The sequence below is a fragment of the Acomys minous genome (assembly GCF_964271855.1).
Source record: "Acomys minous genome assembly, chromosome: 13".
NCBI classification, from domain to species: domain Eukaryota; kingdom Metazoa; phylum Chordata; class Mammalia; order Rodentia; family Muridae; genus Acomys; species Acomys minous.
Window position 1 is genome coordinate 84,661,468 of NC_140495.1, and position 20,797 is coordinate 84,682,264.

The 20,797-nt window shown below is 39.0% G+C and overlaps 1 protein-coding gene across 1 annotated transcript in view; it reads left to right on the forward strand.

Moving 5' to 3' along the window:
* KCNH8 (potassium voltage-gated channel subfamily H member 8) overlaps window positions 1–20,797 on the forward strand; it is a 367,339-nt gene that overhangs the window by 247,768 nt on the left and 98,774 nt on the right. The window contains exon 7 of the mRNA XM_084753676.1: window positions 849–1,056. Coding sequence (XP_084609802.1) covers window positions 849–1,056 — 208 coding nt within the window. The remainder of the gene's footprint in view (window positions 1–848; window positions 1,057–20,797) is intronic.

Sequence of the window (20,797 nt, forward strand, 5' to 3'; positions counted from 1 at the left end):
TAGGTGCACTGTCATTAGCAGTGATTCTCACCATGCCTGTGTTCACCAGTGGTGTGTATCTTTCAACTGATGCCTAAATCCAGGAAGACAGCCATTGAGTTGGAAAGTCTATAATTTAACTGTAAGAAAAGACAAGGGGCATAGGAGATGCACCGAAAGTTTCCATCCCACTTGATTTTGCATTTAGAACACTCTGGAGAGAAGCATGGAGTGTGAATGTTTCAGTTGAATGTTGTCTCTGTTCATCAATAGTGGTAGAAACCAGGTAGTATAGCAAATGACACAGAAGGTGCCACTGGTACTTGAGTGTGAGATACTTACTCAAGCTTTTGAGTCAGCTGAATTAAAGAAATGAATTTTCCCAGGTCAGTGTGGGTTTCATGAAAACCTAGCCTCAGAAAATGAACACCAGAAAAATCATAAGTTAACTTTATTATGACTTTAAAATTTTCACTTACTATTTATGGATTACTTATTACAACACAAGCATATTATCTGTAGCTAGAAAGTCGAATTGACAGAAAACATGCCCAAGGTGACAGAGAAGTTTTATACTCAGGATGTCTTAGTTGTGTATAGTCAGGAAGAAAGCAAAGTCAACTATAGTTAATAAAGTTCAGATTTCGAAGGGAAAATTGAGTTACCTCTGTAGCTTTCAGCCTACCTTGCTTCGCCCTCTCACTTCTTTACATAGTATGTGAGGAACAAATACACCCATCAGCATGGCCACCACTGTGAAGCTGCCATCACTCTTCATTTTCAGAAGCTTTCCACCTTGGGTATGGCTTACAGAAAATGCTCTGCTGTGAATGGAGCTCCCAAGCTGTGCTGCTCTGTCTCCCCCACAGGTGTCCCTTGTTCATCTCCTGAAGACTGTTCGGCTGCTGCGTCTTTTGCGCCTCCTCCAGAAACTGGACCGCTACTCTCAGCACAGCACCATCGTCCTCACCCTCCTCATGTCCATGTTCGCCCTCCTGGCACACTGGATGGCCTGTATCTGGTACGCCATTGGAAAAATGGAGCGGGAGGACAACAGCCTTCTCAAGTGGGAAGTCGGTAAGGGCTTCTGCCTCGTCCTCCACTTCTAGGTAAAAGGGAAGGTTGTGTGGACTTCGAGGGAAACAAAGATATGTTGGTGAATATTTTATTCTATTCACTTTGTTGTTTGTTTGCTTTTTAATTGATTTACTTTACATCCTGATTGTAGCCCCCTCCCCTGTAGCCTCCTGGTCCCTCATACCCTTTCCCTCACTCCCCTAGTGCTCAGAAAGGGGAGCCCTCCTCCCTTAAACACCTGACCCCAGCCTATCAAGTCTCATCTGGAATGCCTGTATCCTCTTCCTCTGCGGCCTGGCAAGGCTGCCCCGCCAGGAGGAAGTGATCAACGTGTAGAGGCCAGAGTTCATGTCAGAAATTGTCCCTACTCCTCATGTTATGGGACCCGCAGGGAGACTGCGCTGCCTGTCTACTGCGTATGAGCAGAGAGTCTAGGTCCTCACTATGTGTGGTCCTTGGTTGGTGCATCAGTCTCTGCAGCCCAGATTTGTTGCATCAACTGATCTCCTTGTGGAGCCCCTGTCCCTTCCAGTTCTGTCTATTCCCCAACTCTTCCATAAAACTCCCTGTGCTCCACCCCAAAGTTTGGCTGTGAGTCTCAGTATCTGCTTGGATCTCCTGCTGGGTGGAGTCATTTGAAGTACTTTATGGGAGGCTCCCTTCCTTTTCCATCTCATCAACTGTCTGGCTATTTAAGTGTTTCTCGGCCATTCGATATTCCTCTGTTGACAATTCTCTGTTTAGTTCTGTACCCCATTTTTTTATTGGATTAATTGGTTTGGTGGTGTTTAATTTCTTGAGTTCTTTATATATTTTAGATATTAAGCCTCATTTTGATGTAGGGTTGGTGAAGATCTTTTCCCAGTCTGTAGGCTGTCATTTTGTTCTGTTGACAGTAAGTATCCTTTGCCTTACAGAAGCTTTTCAGTTTCATGAGGTCCCATTTATTAATTGTTGAACTTAGAGCTCCTGTGCCAATGAGCGCAAGGCTTTTCTATTCTATTCATTTTTATTAAATTTTTATTATACTATGTTACATAGACTATTTTCTTCTGTGTATATAATGCACATTCAGTGCATTTTTAATACTCCTCCACTCTCCTCTTCTATATCCCTCCCACTTTTGTCAATCTTCTTTGTCCTCTACATAATTTTATAAATACATTTCTTCTTACTGACTTTTTTGTTTAAAATACAAATGATCAAAGTCTCCTTCAAGACCCTTGCATCGTTATCAAAATTTATCAAGTTCAACTTTTAGGCTAAAGAAACCTGAAAAATATCTATGTTGTTCAACATGTCCAGCAAGGCTATGAAATTGTTGGGATAAGTGTGCAATCCTACCTTGGCATTATCTAGTGTAGATAGTAGCTGTAAACCACGGAAAATTGCTCCAAGGCCCTTCCCTAAGCCATCAAACCACAAGAAAACAATCATTTATATCTGAGTTGATCTTCTAAGGGAGGAGATATATCTTACAAAAGTGAACTACCAAAAGGGCATATCCCACATAGAGAATCACTGATGACAGAGACAGAATTATTTACAAATATTTGTAACATTTTGTAGTTCCACAATCCCTGAAAGTTTGGATTTCTCTTTCAAGTGTTATATAATTTTACATAAATTAATATGAAATAGCAATCATGGGATACATTTTTAAACCCATGTTAACCACAGAAAATTTATAGAAAATTAAAATCCTCAAGAAGCAGATATCTTCTAGTTTAAAATGGGCACCATCTTTTCACAGTCCCACTCTATAGAACTGCCACAGTGGAAGGGCTGTTTTTGTTTTTATTTTTGTTCTGACATTTAATCAAAAGAATCTATTTCTTAGTTGGCTGAAATTCCTTCACTTATTTCCTCCACCAAAAGCCAATCTTGAACTTTTGAAAGGTGCTCAAACCTTTTCAGAGGACCAACTCACAACAGAGAAATGTACAGTGTGTCCAGCTGCTTATGCAGCTTGTGGTTGGAACGTCCTATTCTGGTGTCCTAAATGTCACTCTCTCACTACAGGGTGTGTACACACACCTTCACAGGGCATCCCTGAAAGGCAAGCTGGAGATTTTGAGGAAGCGGGTTGAAGAAAGTTAATTTCCTTTAAATGACTTTGCTCTTTTCAACTGAGCACCACAAAGTAACTGATGTGTTATGATGATTTTCTTCTCAGAGGGGTTTTCTTTTCTTCCTTTTCAAATCATGTTTTAAATATCTCGACATGGTTCTGGATTCTCAGAAACAAATGAAGGACATAAATAAAATGGTAGAGTGGAAACAAAGATGTCCTAGATTTGATAGAGAGGGGAGGGAGAGAGGGAGGTAGGGAGGGAGGGAGAGAGAGAGAGAGAGAGAGAGAGAGAGAGAGAGAGAGAGAGAGAGAGAGAGAAAGATTCAACTGGAGACAGAGGGAGAGAAAAAGAGAGGTAGGGGAGAGAACCAAGGACTGACATCACTGATACCATTTGCCTCCTTTGAGTGTTCCTGTGTCTTCCTAATGGTTTCCAGTGAGTTCCTGTATTAAATGTCTGCCCGTTGTTTTCAGTCCATATTAAAATTCTGTCTTGTAGTCAGCATCTAATTCTATCTTAAGCTTGGCCTGATTTTCCTTCAGGCCCCAGACCTGTACGGTCACACTAATTTATAGGGTTTGTTATCTGAGAGGCTCCGGCTGGGGAAATCCAGTTTCCTCAGCCTCTCAAATGGAGTTAGATGAGGGATGGTTTTTCTTACACTTCTGCCACATTGTGCTACAGACATGCAATCTAGAGCTTATTTTTCTCCCTGGGAATATACAGAGCTGTTTGTTTTCTAAGAAAGAGGTAGTCAGCAACCTGAAGTGTGCCAATGTTAGCTCCAATCTTGGCCCTAGTGTTAGAGTTCAGTGTAACACAGAGGTTGTACGGCAGGTCTCATTCAGGCAAAGGCAGAATGCCATACTGCAGTATCGAGAAGGAATGGGGTTCACATCTGTCAACCTCTTCTGGCCTCCCTAACCAACTGCTAGATTTTCACTAACTTAGTTTGGCATTCTGGACCACATTCCCCTCGTCTACAAGATAAGAACCTCACTAAATAACTGAAAAGTCTTTTTCTGGATTGCATGATATACAGATTTCATGTAAACACAAATTTGTAATTGTGTTTCCTAACAATATATGAAAAAGATATTGTTACCACAGGTTAGCATCCATTGACTATCTGCTCCAGCCACCCAAAATCAACTAATTTGAAGCATCTGGAGGTTTTGTTAAGATCATGGCTTGTCAGAGAATCACTGTGTATACTCAGATAAGTTAAAAGTAATTCTCTTTGGAGAATTAGATTTCCTATCTAAATAGCACTTGGGCTGTGATTAGGAAAGAGGTATGTGTAGTATGCCTGTAAATATATTTAAACAAGTTTGCCAAGGCTTTCCCCTTTCCCTAAACTTACTTATATAATTTGTCCACTTATTAAATCTCTTAGCAGCTGAGATTTATCTGCATATTAGACAATCAGAGCTCTTCTACCTGTTAGTTTATTTTTACTATGTAATCTCTTTTCAGCAGTGGCTTTATCCTTTTTTGCTTCAATTACCATAAATCAAAAAAAGTCATTATATAAATAACATCCTGTTAGAGAGCACATTTTTCTTTACTTTTGGTGCTAACATATAGAGCAGGTTCATCTGTCTGAAGGATAAAGATAGGGTTCTAATCACTGTCAATTATCCAATTACTCTTCTTTTGTCCTTGGCAAGTTCAGTACTGACAGCTAAAGTGCTGTGATAATTTTGTTTCAAAACAAACTCAAGTTCTTCTTTAAGCATGGCCAATGCCAATTTTTATAAGATGTCTATTTTTAGAATGAATACTCTAGTTATTGGCTTATGAGATCAGAAACTTTTTGTGAAATGATTTACTGGTGTTGTATTTCAGTTCATATTTTCATATCTTTGAATCTATGCTTTAGAGAATTTTGAGATTTGCCTGGCTGTTTATGAAATGTTAGACTAAGGGCCTCCTAAGTCTAATGTTTTTAAATATAAAATGAAGAAAATATAGCTGTAGGTTTTGCAAGTCCTATATAGAAAGTGTTGGCTTGTCCTCTACTGTGACTCTGGGATATAGCTCTTGGCAAGGTTGAATAAATCAATAATCATAGTTATTTGGTTACTAAGTGGTGTTCATGTTTCAAGCACCTGACTAGAAATGTCTCTATAGTCTTGAATCTTAGGAAAATTATAAGTAAAGCTTGTTTGAAAACATTTTCTGGCTAAGAATGAAAGAACAAACAGGCTGATCATTATGAGTTTTTTCATTCTTCTGAAAATAACATTTTTAGGTGTCCATTGCATGCTTGACTCTGTCTACCAAAACTAATATGTTGGATATCACAGACCAGAGCCTTAGACTGTTTATGCCACCTCTATAGCGTGTGCTCATCACTAAGGTAGAACAGGTCAGAAAGGCCTTTTATAAGCTGATATGCTTTAACCCAGAACAACAGGAAACAGGAAGAAACAATTAACTTTGCTTCCTTTCCAATGGCCATAAAATGACAATAATGCTGTAAGCCTCTTAGAGGTTGCCAGTATTATGTTACCACACATATAAACGCATGTGAAGCAGACTGGGAACTGGTTCAGTGCTTGCTGGGCAAGTGTGCAGATTCTGAGTTTGGATCATTATATAAAAGCAAGATGTAGTATAGTGGCCCAACAGGCAAGATTGTCATGGGCATCCACACTCACATATTTGAACATGTATACACTCCCACATATACACAGATCACACATACATGCAAAGGTGAAAAAATAAAAAGTAAAGCTGTGCATAGCCCTTAGCATTGTAGCTAGCATCTAGTCGCCATCAAGAAGTGCTGTCTCCTATAGCTGTCCTTATAGTATCATTATGACATCTATTCTTATGAAGAAACCAATTAATATTGTTTTGCATAGCAAAGTAATTGGAGAGTGTTGCCACTGTCCTCAACAAGTCACCTATAGGAGATGTTGTTCTGAATGTTATCAGAGTTAACATAACAGATAGGCCTGATAACCGCTCTGAGCTCCTGGAAAGGTATGATAGTTTTAAGGAGTGTGGATGTCGAGGTAAGGGTAATATTTAACTGTGTATTGAAGACATGTATCACAAGTGAATTTGAGAGTACTTTTTAAAGTTGAATTTTCGTTGGCTGGAAAGAAATGTTTTGATTCTCCTCTTGTAGAAGGCTGGTTTGTTTGTTTTCTATAAGAATGTTCAGTAAAGGCAAACTATGTGACAGGGTCTTGGAATATTATTACTCAATGGTAGAGCACTTACTAATTATGCAGCAGGCACCGGGTTCTACCCACAGTGCTGAAAACACGACAGGTGTAAGATCTCTCAGGCTTCCATATGTCTCGGTTATAGATGTGTGTGTTTTGTTGTAACTATTATCGCTCGTGGAATTCAATTAATGGCAGCTGTAAAGTGCAGTTAATGACACTGACTCTGTTTTTAATGCTTCATTGGGATCTTAATTAGGAAGAATTCAGTTTCATGCTGCTAAGATTTAGATTTTAACCCACCTCAAGGATTTGCAAGGCTGTCATTTTGCCCAAGCTGACCCAAGTGTTGCGCTCCTGACTGATTCTAGTTTGCTCTTGTGTACCAGGTGTGGCTGAATAGCTCCTCTTTGAAGCTGCCTCACGTGGTATCTGGTGCGTTGCGTGCTCCCATTCCTGGCCTCTATCATTGATACCTCAGATCTTCTCAGGAACTGAGGTGATCTTCAAACTCTCTGGGCTTCCTACCTAATGCAGCAGTACTACCCAACTCTTGTGAGGAAGTGATCCTCGTGTTTAACTCATTCCAAATTAAAAAGAAAAAAAAGAAATCAATTGGCACTGCAGTTGTCCTACATATGTTGGGATGGGATGGTGTCCTGTTAGCTCACCCTCTTCTGCCCTCACCACTGCTTCATGGTCCCTGAAGGGTGAATACATAATGACCACACATTAGTCACATGCTATCAAAATGTCTAATATCTTCAGACTGCCAAGGCTAAGAGAGATTCAGTTTCAGTTGCACTTCTGTTGCTGTGAGAAAACATCCTAAGGAAAAGCAGCTTGGGGGTGAAAGGGTTGATTCTATTTAAAGTCCATCATTGAGGGGAAGCCATGGCATGAAAACCAAGCAGCTAGTCACATCATCTCCATAGTCAAAAGTAGAGAGAAATGAATGTGTGCAGGCTTATTTGCTTGCTTGCTTGCCTGCTTGCTTGCTTGCTTGCTTGCTTGCTTGCTTGCTCTTAGTTTTCTCCCTCCACTCCCTCCTCTAGGGAATAGTGTCACCCATAATGGTCTGTGTCCTCTTACATCAATTAGCAATCAAGACAATCCCCCAGACATGCCTACAGACAAGTTCGGTCAATATAATCCCTCATTAAGATAGTCTCAGCAGTTACTTCTAGGTTATAAAATCTTAACGGTTAAAACTAACCAGTTTGGACTCCCGCTCTCTTATCCTGTCTCTCTATTACATATGGAATAGAGAAATTCCTCCTCTACGTAATATATTAGCCACTCATCCAGCCAAAAACAAAAAAGAAGGTAAAAGTATCTAACATCTTTAATTTTATATGTAAAAAGTGTAGGAAAGTTGATAAAACGTTTATTAAAACCCCTCTGTGAATCATCACACCCTTCACAGATGTCACCATGTCAAGTGGTATTGACTGAACTGCGAGGATTGGGTAATGTTCCATGCATCTTGCTTGCTATAACACAGTCTGTACTCCTAATGCAAACATGATAGTGAAGTTCTCCTTAGCCAAGCTCACCCAAGTCAGATGCTTCATCTTATAACTAAAATATTCCTCAAATTCCTCAATTTAAGATCATAACTGATTGAAATTTCAAATAAGTGATCTACTAAAAGATAGAAGGCATTTTATAACATTTGTCTCTTAACTGTTAGGTTGGAGTAGGTTTACCTTTTGTGGATGTACAAAATATATCTACATTGCTCACACACACACACCACACACACACATAAAAATTTTTAAACACTTCCAATCTTTGACTCATTCACTCTAATATGCTTTACACAAGTGGTTTAGATAGATAAACTTTACTAGTAGAAGTAAACTCTAGAACATCCATTTCATCTTCCTGAGGATAAAAGATTCTTGAGAAACTAAGATTTGTAATTCAGATTAATTATTATTACTCTCCAGTGATGGCATGGTCACTTGATCTGAATTCAAATTTGTAATGTATATATTTTTATTTTTTTAATTAATTTATTCTTGTTACATCCCAATGGTTATCCCATCCCTTGTATCCTCCCATTCTTCCCTCCCTCCCATTTTCCCTTTATTCCTCTCCCCTATGACTGTTCCTGAGGGGGATTACCTCCCCCTGTATATGCTCATAGGGTATCAAGTCTCTTTTTGGTAACCTGCTATCCTTCCTCTGAGTGCCAACAGGTCTCCCCCTCCAGAGGACGTGGTCAAATATGAGGCACCAGAGTTCATGTGAAAGTCATACCACACTCTCCACTCAACTGTGGAGAATGTTCTGTCCATTGGCTAGATCTGGGTAGGGGTTTAAAGTTTACCACCTGTATTGTCCTTGGCTGGTGCCTTAGTTTGAGCGGGACCCCTGGGTCCAAATCTGCCTATCATAATGTTCTACTTGTAGGTTTCTAGGACCCTATAGATCCTTCAACTGGGAATAGGGATTCCTCAAGATCCAGCTATTCCACTCCTTGGAATATACCCAGAAGATGCTCCAGCACACAGCAAGAAAATTTGCTCAACCATGTTCATAGCAGCCTTGTTCATAATAGCCAGAACATGGAAACAGCCTAAGTGTCCCTCAGTAGAAAAATGGATAAAGAAACTGTGGTACATATACATTATGGAATACTACTCAGCTATTAAAAACAAGGAATTCCCAAAATTTGTGGACAAATGGATTGAGCTAGAAATGATCATAATGAGTGAGTTAACCCAGAAGCAGAAAGACTCAAATGGTATATACTCACTTATATCTGCATACTAGCCCAAGGGGCATGTCCCATGAAAGCCTTCACTTACAAGGAAACTAGGACAGAGGGGAGGACATCCTATTGGGACTCTAAATAAGAGAAGCATGGGAGAATAGCAATGTAATGTATATTTTATTTAAATTTTTATATTATCTCTCACAATATGCCTCCTATGAAATTTAATTTTTTTTTTTATTTTTGAGGCACTACTCTTTAATGCCTTTATATTTTTGATACTGCACTGAATTTGTCTATTGCTATTGTAATTTCTATTAGTTAAACTTGTTCTTAAACATCGTATATATAAATATTGTAAGCCCCTCAAGACTTGCAAGTGGTGAGGCTCCACCTTGAAGGACTTCCGACCACCAGGTTCCACCCACAGAACACTCTAGCTGCCCTAACAGCTGGACCCAGCCCCCACCCTACATAGTAAAATGCCCAAGCTCTGGACTTAAAATCATCACACCCTCCCCTAACCTCCCCCCAACCTCTGTAGCTTAAAAACCACACAAATCCCCACCCTGGAAAGCTCCATACCCCCCCCCAGGAAATCTTATACAACTCTTGTCTTCTCCTTTGTTCTCTGCGGCTTTCACACCAGAACAGAGGCAGCCAACCTCCTGAGTTCTTCCCTCCCATTAAGTCTCTTGTGTGAGGTGTGTTGTGTGAAGTGACTTTGTGGTATTCCTTGACTGCCGGGATACCTTTCCCACATTATATGCTGAGCAATCTCACCGTTCATCTCCCTGCCACCCCATCTCCTCCCTTCCACTCCACAAATCTCTCTCATATTCATGTTTTGTGACTCATTTTGTTTTGTGACATGCTGGGGAGATTAAACAGGGTCATCTGTGTTACAGTGGATTTGTGATTATTCACTGAAATCTGACGGTCCAGGCAGTGAGCGCACAACTAAAGAGAGTGGTTTATTACACCTTTTCCAGGATCTAGTTCAGAGGTAAAGAGTAGGGCCCTGTGATTCTTCCCACGTCTGAATGATTGGTGTTTGGGCTTGTGTGTGGGGCTAATAAAGGTTGTGAGTTCGTAAGTGCAAGGGTCAGGTATAAACAATGCCATGTGGACCCCTTCACCCTATCTTCCAGCTCTTGCATAATCTCATACCATGTGGTCATATTGAGGCAGGGAATTACAAGCAATGGCTTCAGCTCTATGCGACTTACCAGAAATAAGGAGTTAATGATTTCTGGCCCTTGGAAACGTTGCTCTTTCTGGCCTCTTCCATTCTACACTATGGGATTTTTCCAGAGTGCTTTGACTGCTAGGATCACTGAAAATGGCTCTCACACTTGAGATATGGCACACAAAAGTGCTAACTTTATGGTGGCTCCAAAGGCAAGGTGAGCATCTGAAGAAGAGAACTTCCGTTTGTGTGGTCAAGGGTGAGTAAGATCTAGCTGATTTGTGGTTTGCATCTAACTGGTTAAATAATTTATTTTCAACCCTCCCCCCAGTTTTTCAGTATAATTTTTGCAAAAGTTCATTCATTCCCATTAATTAAATGTGACATTTTAATTACATTTAATTATGACTTATGATATTGTTAGACTTCATTCTTCCATTGAGAGTCTAATTTTGCACTATTATTTCAGCATTTTAATTACTGTGCTGTTTAAAACTTGGTAGAGTAAGCAGAGTGGGGAGCACTGTAATCTGACTTTTTACTTAAATCAATATTGTAAGAAAATTACTTCCATCTAAATCCAAATGGGATTTGAGTTGGATTTCATTTTAGAAACAAGATTGAGAGTAATTCTTTTATAACACAGATATTTTTGGCAGAAGTTTATGATATTCAGTCTCCATTTATTTAAGATAGTTTCTTATAATTAAGTAAAATTATGCATTTTCCTTCACAGAAGTTTCATATATTCCTTAAGTTTGTTTCTAACTATTGTACATTTTTATCCTTCCATGAGTGAAATCCATTTTCCATTGATTTTGTTTCCATTGATTTTGTTATAATCATTACAGGATAAAAAGTTGGTGGCTTTTGAATAATTTTCCATAGAAATTCCAAGTAATACATAGCTAATGTGCTTCATAAACTTTAATTAGTTCTTTATAGTTTCAAAAGATAATCCATTTTTCTACAAATAATAACAAAATTTACTTGTCTATTAGTTTGAGAAAGTGATTTACATTATAAACTTCTAAGAGATTCACTGAAAGTTGTTTAAATACCAATACATTGTCATTATTATTGTTATTGTTCTTGTTGCTTGATAATCCAGAAAAGTTTGATACTTTTTAAGAAAATATGATCATTACATTTATTTATTTATTTATTTATGGTACACATGTCATAAGAAACCTGTCAAGAGTAGAGTCTCTCCTTTAACGTTGTGGAGCCAAAAAAATCAAAATAAGGTCATCATCAGTCATGGCTACAAATGCCTTTACTGCTGAGTCATTCCTCAACCTCTAATCCCATGTATAGTGATGATAGTGGAAGAAATAATCTTCCACAAAGGAAAAAAAATCTCTTGATTGGTGATCTAATACCAAGTGTTCAGCCCTAAAATCATGTGCATACAAGTAACATTATATGAGTTGAGCAAGTTTTACTTTTATATTTAGGAATACATATACATACACATACACACACACACACACACACACACACACACACACACACACACACTCAAAATGACAACAACAATTAAAGAAAAGCAGGTGATTCATTTGAAAGAGAGCAAGGGAGTGTATATGAGCACAGTTGAAAGGAAGAAAGAGAAGGGTGAAAATGATGCTATTATATTTTATTTTCAAAAATGAAATATATATATATATGAAGAACAAGAAATGATAGGACAATTTTTTGCCTTAAGGTTGGCATCTTCTAGTCAAGTCCTTCCACTAATTGGCTGTACGGCCTTAGACTTTGGACCAAATCATATTATCTCTTAGATTTTAATATTTAGTTAATTCTTACTGAATCTGTGACTTTCTTGGGCCATAACCTATAAGAGATCATCTGTCATGACATGTTTATCTATCCACATATAAACAGTAATTTGGGTGAAGTTAGAAATTGCCTGCCTATTTCTTTATGCTCGCTCATGGGATTATTATAAGTAAATGAAATAAAAAAATATTTTAGAAGTAGTTGCCCTCTCAGATTGTCTTAAGAAACTTGTCTTGCACCTGAGTCTTAAGTTCTTAGCTGTGTGGAACAATTGACACTTTGAGGCTGACGTGTATTATGTTGACAGTGTATCTGGTCTCTTGAAATCTGTCCTGAAGATTTTAGCCATAGCAGCATCCTTTCATTTGTGTGAGGCAAAGATGTGCAACTCACAGCTTCCCTTGAATGTAACTTTGAGAGAAAGATTTACAGCTTAAACTGAGAAAACAGTTCTGGGCATCCAGATACCCTTGTGCCTCAAATGTCCGGACTTTGATTCTGTCTCTAAAGAATTACCAGAAGCAGTGAGGTCCTCCTAATATCTTACGATTCTGGCATTTGGACAGTGCTCCCTCGTGCCCAAAGGTTGAGGTCCCACACAAGGTACCCTTGACTCCAGGGGATGCTTTCAGCCCTGTGCTGAAACTTCATGGTACTGAATTGTCTCCGTTTATGCCATTCTTCCACTTAGACCACACTTGACTCACAGGTCACTGGCTGTTGGTGTCAGAGGGATCTTCAAGGTGAGATACTCTAACCCTTCGTGTTGGTTTTGGTTTTGCCTCTCTATCATAAAATCTCACTCTGAAAAGAATTCTCTGAAATGAAAGGTCTAATCATGGTTCAAGAATTTGTATCCTCTCTATATAATTAGGTGACCACTACATATTAGTGCAAATTAAAGAATGCTAGCAAGATGGCTGGCTCATTGGATAAATGTACTTGCTGCCAAGCCTATCCACCTGAGTTCAAGACTCCCTTTTTCCCTCTTTTTTCTTAGTCTTCTAAAATTGGTGTCCAAAATATTTTATATGCTATATCTAAAAGAAAATATATTATGAAGCCCATATGTGCCATTATTGATCATATAATATCTATATAATCACAAATGTAAAAGACCATAGTGGTCATGCTAATATTTTATTATTATTATTATTATTATTATTATTATTATTATTATTATTATTATTATTATTATATAATTCAGACATTCAGGGCTTGCTTTGCACCAAGTACTTCTTTAGGTGCTGATTGAGAATTAACTCATTATTTGTAAAATAATTCTGTGAGCAAAATATTGTTAAAACTTTCCTATACACAAGAAAAGAGACACACATCAATTGAATGACTTCCCTGAGATCAGACAGACTTTACATCCTGAAGCTCTCTCAGATTTGTCCTTAGCCTCTGTTACATGAATATAAAAGCTATGTATTTATTTACATACTATTTACAATAAATCCTCTTGGTTGATTTATTCTCACTCCACTGAGATAATATCAGGGTTTTTTGTACTCTTATTCATTACACATATAATGATCAATGAGAAATAAGTACAAGGTTCCTTACATAGACACAGCTCATTTGGGTAGAGTATACAGAGACATGAATGCTGTGCATATGTTCAGGGCACACCTATTGCCAGTCCCTGTACCAAATAGACCATAGTGTCAGAGCTATCTCTTCCCCAGATCTTCACTAGTGGTTTTCACCAGTGCTTTTCAACATGTGATATTCCAGGGATATTGAATAATATAAATACTATAACGTTTGTGGTTGGCTTCCCTTTCCCTGGTTGGTAAGCTGGAACACCTTTCATGTGTTGTTTTGTCTAGTTCTGCTTCTTTTAGTGAATTTAGACACATAGCTAACTGGTGTTCACTTTCTCTCCTTTCTTAGATAACCCAGTTAATGCTATCCATCTTTAGAAATTACTATTCACATTATATCTTTGGCGATGCTTTGTTACTGAGTTCCATCTATGCTCATTGGTATCAGAGAACTTGATCTATTGACCCCATTCTTCGATATGTGTTGAGACACTTTTTGCAATGTTTAGTTCAAGGTTTTATGTATTGTATTAATTGCTTTTCTGTTGCTGTGATAAAAGACCATGACCAAGGCCACTCAAGGAGGAAATAGCTTATTTGAGCTTACTTAAGATTCTGAGGGATAAGAGCCCAGTGTGGTAAGGAAGCATAGGAGTAAGCAGAAGATATGGTGGCAGGAACGGGGAACTGAGAGCTCCCATCTTCAAAGGCGAGCACAGAACAGAACAAATGGGTGGGGGGATGATGAGAAGCTTCTAATTTCAAAGCCCTCCCCCAACGGAGCACCTCCTCCGGAAAGCCTGCACTACCTAACCATGCTAACTGCACCTCCAGCTGGAGACGCTGCTGCGTTTAAATGTGTGAACCCATGGGGTCACTCAGACCATCACATGCATCCATCCATTCATTAGACCAAAGATCTGGATTTGGTTACACACATACTAAATATCCTTATAACAACTTTTAAAAAATCAGTTATATCGATTCTATTTAGTAACTGGTCAGACCTCTTTATGTATGAAGTCTGGTTTTTAAAGTTGCAGTATTTCCATCAGGTATAATTCCTGAATGGAATTTAAAATTTTTAAATACATTATAATATGTCCCTGTTTTTATTTTTTACTTCCACTCGTTGTGTACTAATGCTTATAAAAAGGTATATTATTTTATATGGATTTTACAATTTGTTATTATTGTAGTTAGCTCATCTTGGATAGGCCTCTTTCAGGGGAAAGCCTGTGCAGCCTGATACGCAGAAGAAAATATACTGCATCATCCTGCTTGCTTTGGTTTTGTTTTTGCCAAGGGCAACAGCATGATCATCTGACCTAGGATCAGATAATATTTTTTTAGCTTCATTGTTTATGTGCCTCATAGACAATATGTATACAAATCTCAAGGCTAGGTTTTTAAATTTTCTCAATACAGACTAGCTTGTTTAGCTGGAGTTTCTTTGTTACTCTCAGAAACTAGTGTGACAGTCACATCTACCCTCTTCCCTCCAGGTGCCACAGTGAGTGTTCCGGTTTTACAGCAGGTTTCGGTGTCTGTAGAATTTCAGGGTTTATTTCGGTCTCTTCCAAGGGTGTGAAGCATAAAGCCGTAGACATTTACTAGTGACTAGCTGTCCACCCGCCCATCTTTGTCCCCTGTTGGAACCAGCAGGTGACAGAGCTCCTACTTCTCATTATTGCATGTGTGTATTTTCCTTTTCTCCATAGACCAATGCAAGCATGCCTACATATGTACATATATGCATGTGCACAAACACACACACACACACACACACACACAGAGAACTTGCAGTTTTTATAGGATAAGCTAGCATACACATATCCTCTAAACTCATAATCTTGTTAGAGCAATTGTGTTAGTTTATTCCCAAATAATCTAACATAAATTGTGTTATAATTTTTTTGTCTTTTTTCATAAATATAAGAATGGAGCTACATGAATAGTGGTTAATTGCCCTTGAATTTATTCCTGCTTGGAGTGCATTTGTGAAGAGAGCATTTAAACTTATGACATCAAACCTCTAGTCCTTCAAACAAAATTTCCAGTTACCAGGAACGGAAATGAAATGATGCTGGTGTCGTGACAGGAGATCCTCAAAAAGCCTTCTGTAAAATCATTTCTTCCATTTCACCAGTGTGACCCTTGTGGAATGTGTGACAATTTCCCACAGTTCAGGTTATATTTCTGAGAGAATAATTACAGAGAAAAACAGAAGGGGGAATTGAGTGTGTATAAGATTGTTGCATTTGAATCCTACAAGATTTTCCATATTTCCTATGAAATACATATCTATTGACTCTGTCAGGAGAATATAGTACTATTGATAGTGGACGATATTCAAGAGAGACCATAGAAATGTACACACACCAATTTTTTATTAAAAGAAAAATGTAAGGGCTAGGCATATATCAAGTAACAGAGTGTGTGCTTATTTAGCCTTGGGTGGCATCCTCAGCACCAAAAAGGTTTGGGGGACAAACGTACAAATGAAAAAGACGTAAATACCTATTTTATATATATATGTGTGTGTGTGTGTGTGTGTGTGTGTGTGTGTGTGTGTGTGTGTGTCTGTGTGTGTCTGTGTGTGTAAAATCTCCTTTAAAGGATCAGAAAATGGTAGGGATAAGGCCAATTAAATCCAAAGGCGAGTCCTAAGTGGAGCCTCAGAAGGCTGGTCTGGTTTTGAGGATTCATTAGAAACCGTTCAGGTGAGAGGCTGAGTGTGAGGAAAGTGAACTCCCACAGCAGGCTAGAGGGGCCGTGGCAAGGATCCGTTTGTTTAGTGTAGAAAGTTAATAGCTGCAAGGGCAGCCTCCAAAGCCTGGCAGAGAAAGTGACAGTGGCCCATACATCAAAGCTGCTGGGATGAAACTGCAGGTCAAAGAAACTGTGTTCTGGGAGAAGTGGAGAGTGTTAACTCCCTTCAGGGAGACTTGCCAAAAGCTCCAGCATCATGCAGACAGTGATGTTCTGTGCCTACATCCAACTGTTTTCTGGGGGAAATCTAGGAATCCAGCTATGCTGATAAAACTCTAATATTTAAGGAGTGGCGAGTGAAGAAGAAATGAGAATCGTAGTGCACACACTGACAATTGGAAAATAGGGCCGTGACCACTCGTCACTAACATAATCCCAGAGTAAGCAGATGACAGACACCACCAAAGTGGGCAGGGGACTGAGCTGAAATGCGCAGCATGACCCTAGGACAGCAGGAGTCAGAGACGGGCCTCGGCTGAGCAGTGTAAGATATTAGGAATTGAATCTGAAGTCCAGAGAGAAAGAAATGCAGGGAGAGCTGCCCTCCACTGTTCTCTCGGGTGCTGCTGTGGCTGCCCCTTTCCCAAACACGTGCACAGATGCTGTTTGAGGTCAGTGCTCTCACTCCTTGCCCTTGAACTTAGGAAGAACGTTCATGGCATCCTTATTGTGGGAATATTTGTACGAATAAAGCAGTTCTGCTGCAGGCCTTCCTCGGTATGAAATTTTAACAAAATTGAACTTAGTGCATAGATGGACATGTGATAGCAAAGAGTGTTCTTCCATTTGAACTACTTAGATTTCCAGTATACAATCTGCTCACCTCTTTTCTCATTTCTATTGTGTCACGTACGCCAGTGTGGCAAATCTCTTTGCACTTAAGAATTTTTCTTCCAACTAACCTCTAAAGGAAGGAATAATTAAACTAGATCTTCAGTTTTAAGGAAACTATTGCCAAAATCTCCTGCTGATATGACTTTATTTGAACCTGAAGTTATTGGGGAAATTGTGTTTCTTTGTTTTTTGTTTTTGTTTTTTTTGTTTTGTTTTGTTTTGTTTTTTGTTTTTTGGTTTTTTTGCCCAGTTAGATCAGTTATAAATGACAGACAAAACTCAAGTCTAATTCCTCATAAACTTCAGAGCCTAGAATCCCACCCAGATCTAAGAACCCACCTTCTCGTTAGTGGTCGATTTGCATCCTGCGATGCTTGTCTACACACTGCCCATTATACTAGGAGGGAAGAAACATAAAGTGGATCATAGACGTTCCAGCCACTTGGCATTGGTAAGAGTGAATGTTCCAATCACTGCACATCTAGCTCTGTGTAGCTCTTAGTATCTCTTTATATACTATTTGGGTGTGACTTACCACTGACCTCTGACCCCGAAACCCTCTGTGAATCCAAGACTGCCTCCTTGTGAAAAAAAAAAAAAAAACTTATATAGGATGTTTGTTTGTAAAGAACATGCATTTAAAAATCAGACTTTAAGCCTGGCTTCTTTACTTTGTATGGACAAATGGAGGAGCGCTATACATCTAAAATATAATTTATAAAGTAAAGATATTAATCATGTGATTGGCTTAAGAGAATTAAGTGATGCAAAAGGATATACGGAGCACCCAGTCTTTGTTGGGAACTGCTGCTGCCCTTGTTATCAATCTAATGTGATGGGACCTCATTGATGCTGACATCTAGATTTTCTTCCCATGAAACTCTGCATAAGTTGTTTTGAAGTCAATGCCCAACTTCTGGCAGTCTGTACCAATCGCCTGCTGGTGATGGTCAGGAATTGCAGGCTTATTTTTACCAATCTTTCAAGACTGAAATAGAATTCATTCAAGGTTGGCTCCTTTGAGCATGACACCCAGAAGGAGGGCAGTGTTCCTAATTTTATCACCTGTCCATAAAATTATGTTTTAGTGCAATCTGATTTCACTGATTTCTTTTTTGAAAGTGTACTTGTCTGGGCTCACGGTTAGCAAGACTGTTCCGTGGCTGCAACAGTGTAATCTGGGGTATGTGGAGACTCTTTGTGACACCCGGGGTATGATTCGGGAAACTGCCCCAAATCTTCAATTCTGAAATATGTTCTAGCAAGATCCAATCATTCATTCATGAGTGGACATGATACCACACTCCAGGAGGTGGTAGTGCAGGTGTCAGGATGTCACACTCCTGTTGAGAGTAGGTCTCCATGGGCACAACAATGCAGATATATCACCATCCAAAATATAATGAATGCTATGAGCATATACAGGGGGAGGTAATCTCCCTCAGGGACAGTCATAGGGGAGGGGAATAAGGGGAAAATGGGAGGGAGGGAAGAACGGGAGGATACAAGGGATGGGATAACCATTGAGATGTAACAAGAATAAATTAATAAAAAATATAATGAATGCATTTGGATTCAGAAAAGTTAGAAATAAACAAATGAATAAACCAACTTTATTCATTTATTAAGCTGTCAACTGAAATCATTTGACGATCTGTAATTCCTCTATTGCCAATACATATAGTGACTGCCAGACACAAGTGATGGCATGACAGTCGTCTGTTACAGAGATCAAGGCTATAGTGTAGAGATTTTATTCTTTTTGACAGACTCTCACTGGGTAGCCTGGCCTTGAACTTCCGATCCTCCTGCCTCGGCCTTCAGAGTGCTGGGATTGCATATGTGCCGCCAGGCCTGGATGAACTGGCAGAATATTTTATCTTTGAGTGGCGTGCTTAATGGAATTATTTTTGTGTGGTTTTCAGTTTTCCTTTAGTCTCTAATTCAGAACTTATTTGTTGTACAGCTGAACAATATCTGGTCAAGCACTAAATTGATTTTCGTTAAGCATTAAAGCTCTGGCTTTAACCTGGGTGCATTGTCTCCACTCTCTTAATTTCTAAGCACATTCCTCTGTGTGCGCTAACTCAGAAATTTTTATTTACATGCTAGCACAATCATGACCTCTTACCTACAGATAACTTTCTAGAATTTCAGGGAGCTAATCTAACTTTTAGATTAAGCATTTCTAGGAGGCTAGTTTTTTTTTTAACATAATCATTTCAATTTTCTTCTTATTTATTAGGGTGGCTTTTTTCTGTGATAACTTTACAGCAAGGATTTAGTTTTAAATCTCCTATTTCAGCTGGAATGAGGTTTTTCTCCATACTTCTTGAAATGTAATTTTCTCCACTTAAGTTTTAGAAAATTTATTATTCATCAGTAAGTGATCTTTTTTTTCTCTCTGTAGCCTTGACTGCTGAGGATTGTAGTTTCAGATGATAGTACCTACCGAGTCAAGTCAATCAGGAGTCTGTCTTCAGTGTTCCTAGGCATGTCTGGTAAGGGCTCTGTGGCTGAGCACAACCGATAAGGGAGTGACTGCTATGAGTAATGGGGCACTTTACCATTACTTAGGAGGATGAAAACACTCTTTTAAACAGGGTCACTTCACATGAAAAATATAATTCAGAGTATCTTGAAATATCCTCAAAATGTGTATAATTACTGCATTGTAACAATTATTCATAACTAGAAGTTACCCCCTAGAATCCAGCATAAGGGTTGCATCCTAACGATGTGGACTGTTTCCTGTGAGCCCCTCTGGAGGCTGAAGGGCATCTCACACTTCCTTCTGTGTTTGGCTTTTCAGTCACACAGAATCACCTGTAAGCTTTCTCCACAGCTTCCCCAAGTTTCAGTGCCATTCGCCTTACAATTAAAAACTTTGTTCTAAGTGGAAAAAATCAAATGTACCTTAACATTTTACTCTTAATTATCCTCAAGGTAAAGTTAAGTGAACTCCCCAACACTGCCCAATTCTCTCTCTCTCTCTCTCTCTCTCTCTCTCTCTCTCTCTCTCTCTCTCTCTCTCTCTCTCTCTCTCACACACACACACACACACACACACACACACACACACACACACATACACACACTTTCACACTTACACATACACAGGTGAGCATTACTCCACCATTTTGTCTATGTAGTTTCCTCAAAGTTTTCATAGGATGGCAGCCATTATATTGAGCCTCTGTCTTTGCTATAGCAGTTCAAATCCATATTTTCTTATAGATTCTGGCTTTGATACCTTTGAAGGAGAAGAAACTATTTTTAAACTTGAGAACTTGTATGTGAAATATATTTGACACGACTTCTTGTTCCACACGACTTTAGCATAACAGTCCTTGGGAAGCAGCTGGTAATGGCAGAAGGTGTTGATGACGAACTAAAGACACAGACAAATCTAGGATTGCACAAAGTGCACTTTACCAGGGACATGTGGACAGAAGTTTGTCCTGGATGACAGTAAGATATTGAGATCCCTGCACCCTCTCTGAAACTTTAACACTTAAATCTAGAAGCAGCTTGAGTGACCAAAGCAGGAAATGATGGGTTGAAAACAAAAATCTTATGATTTTCATTTTGGCCTGTATGGTCTGGAATGCATACCAGGGGAAGGAAGTCAGCAA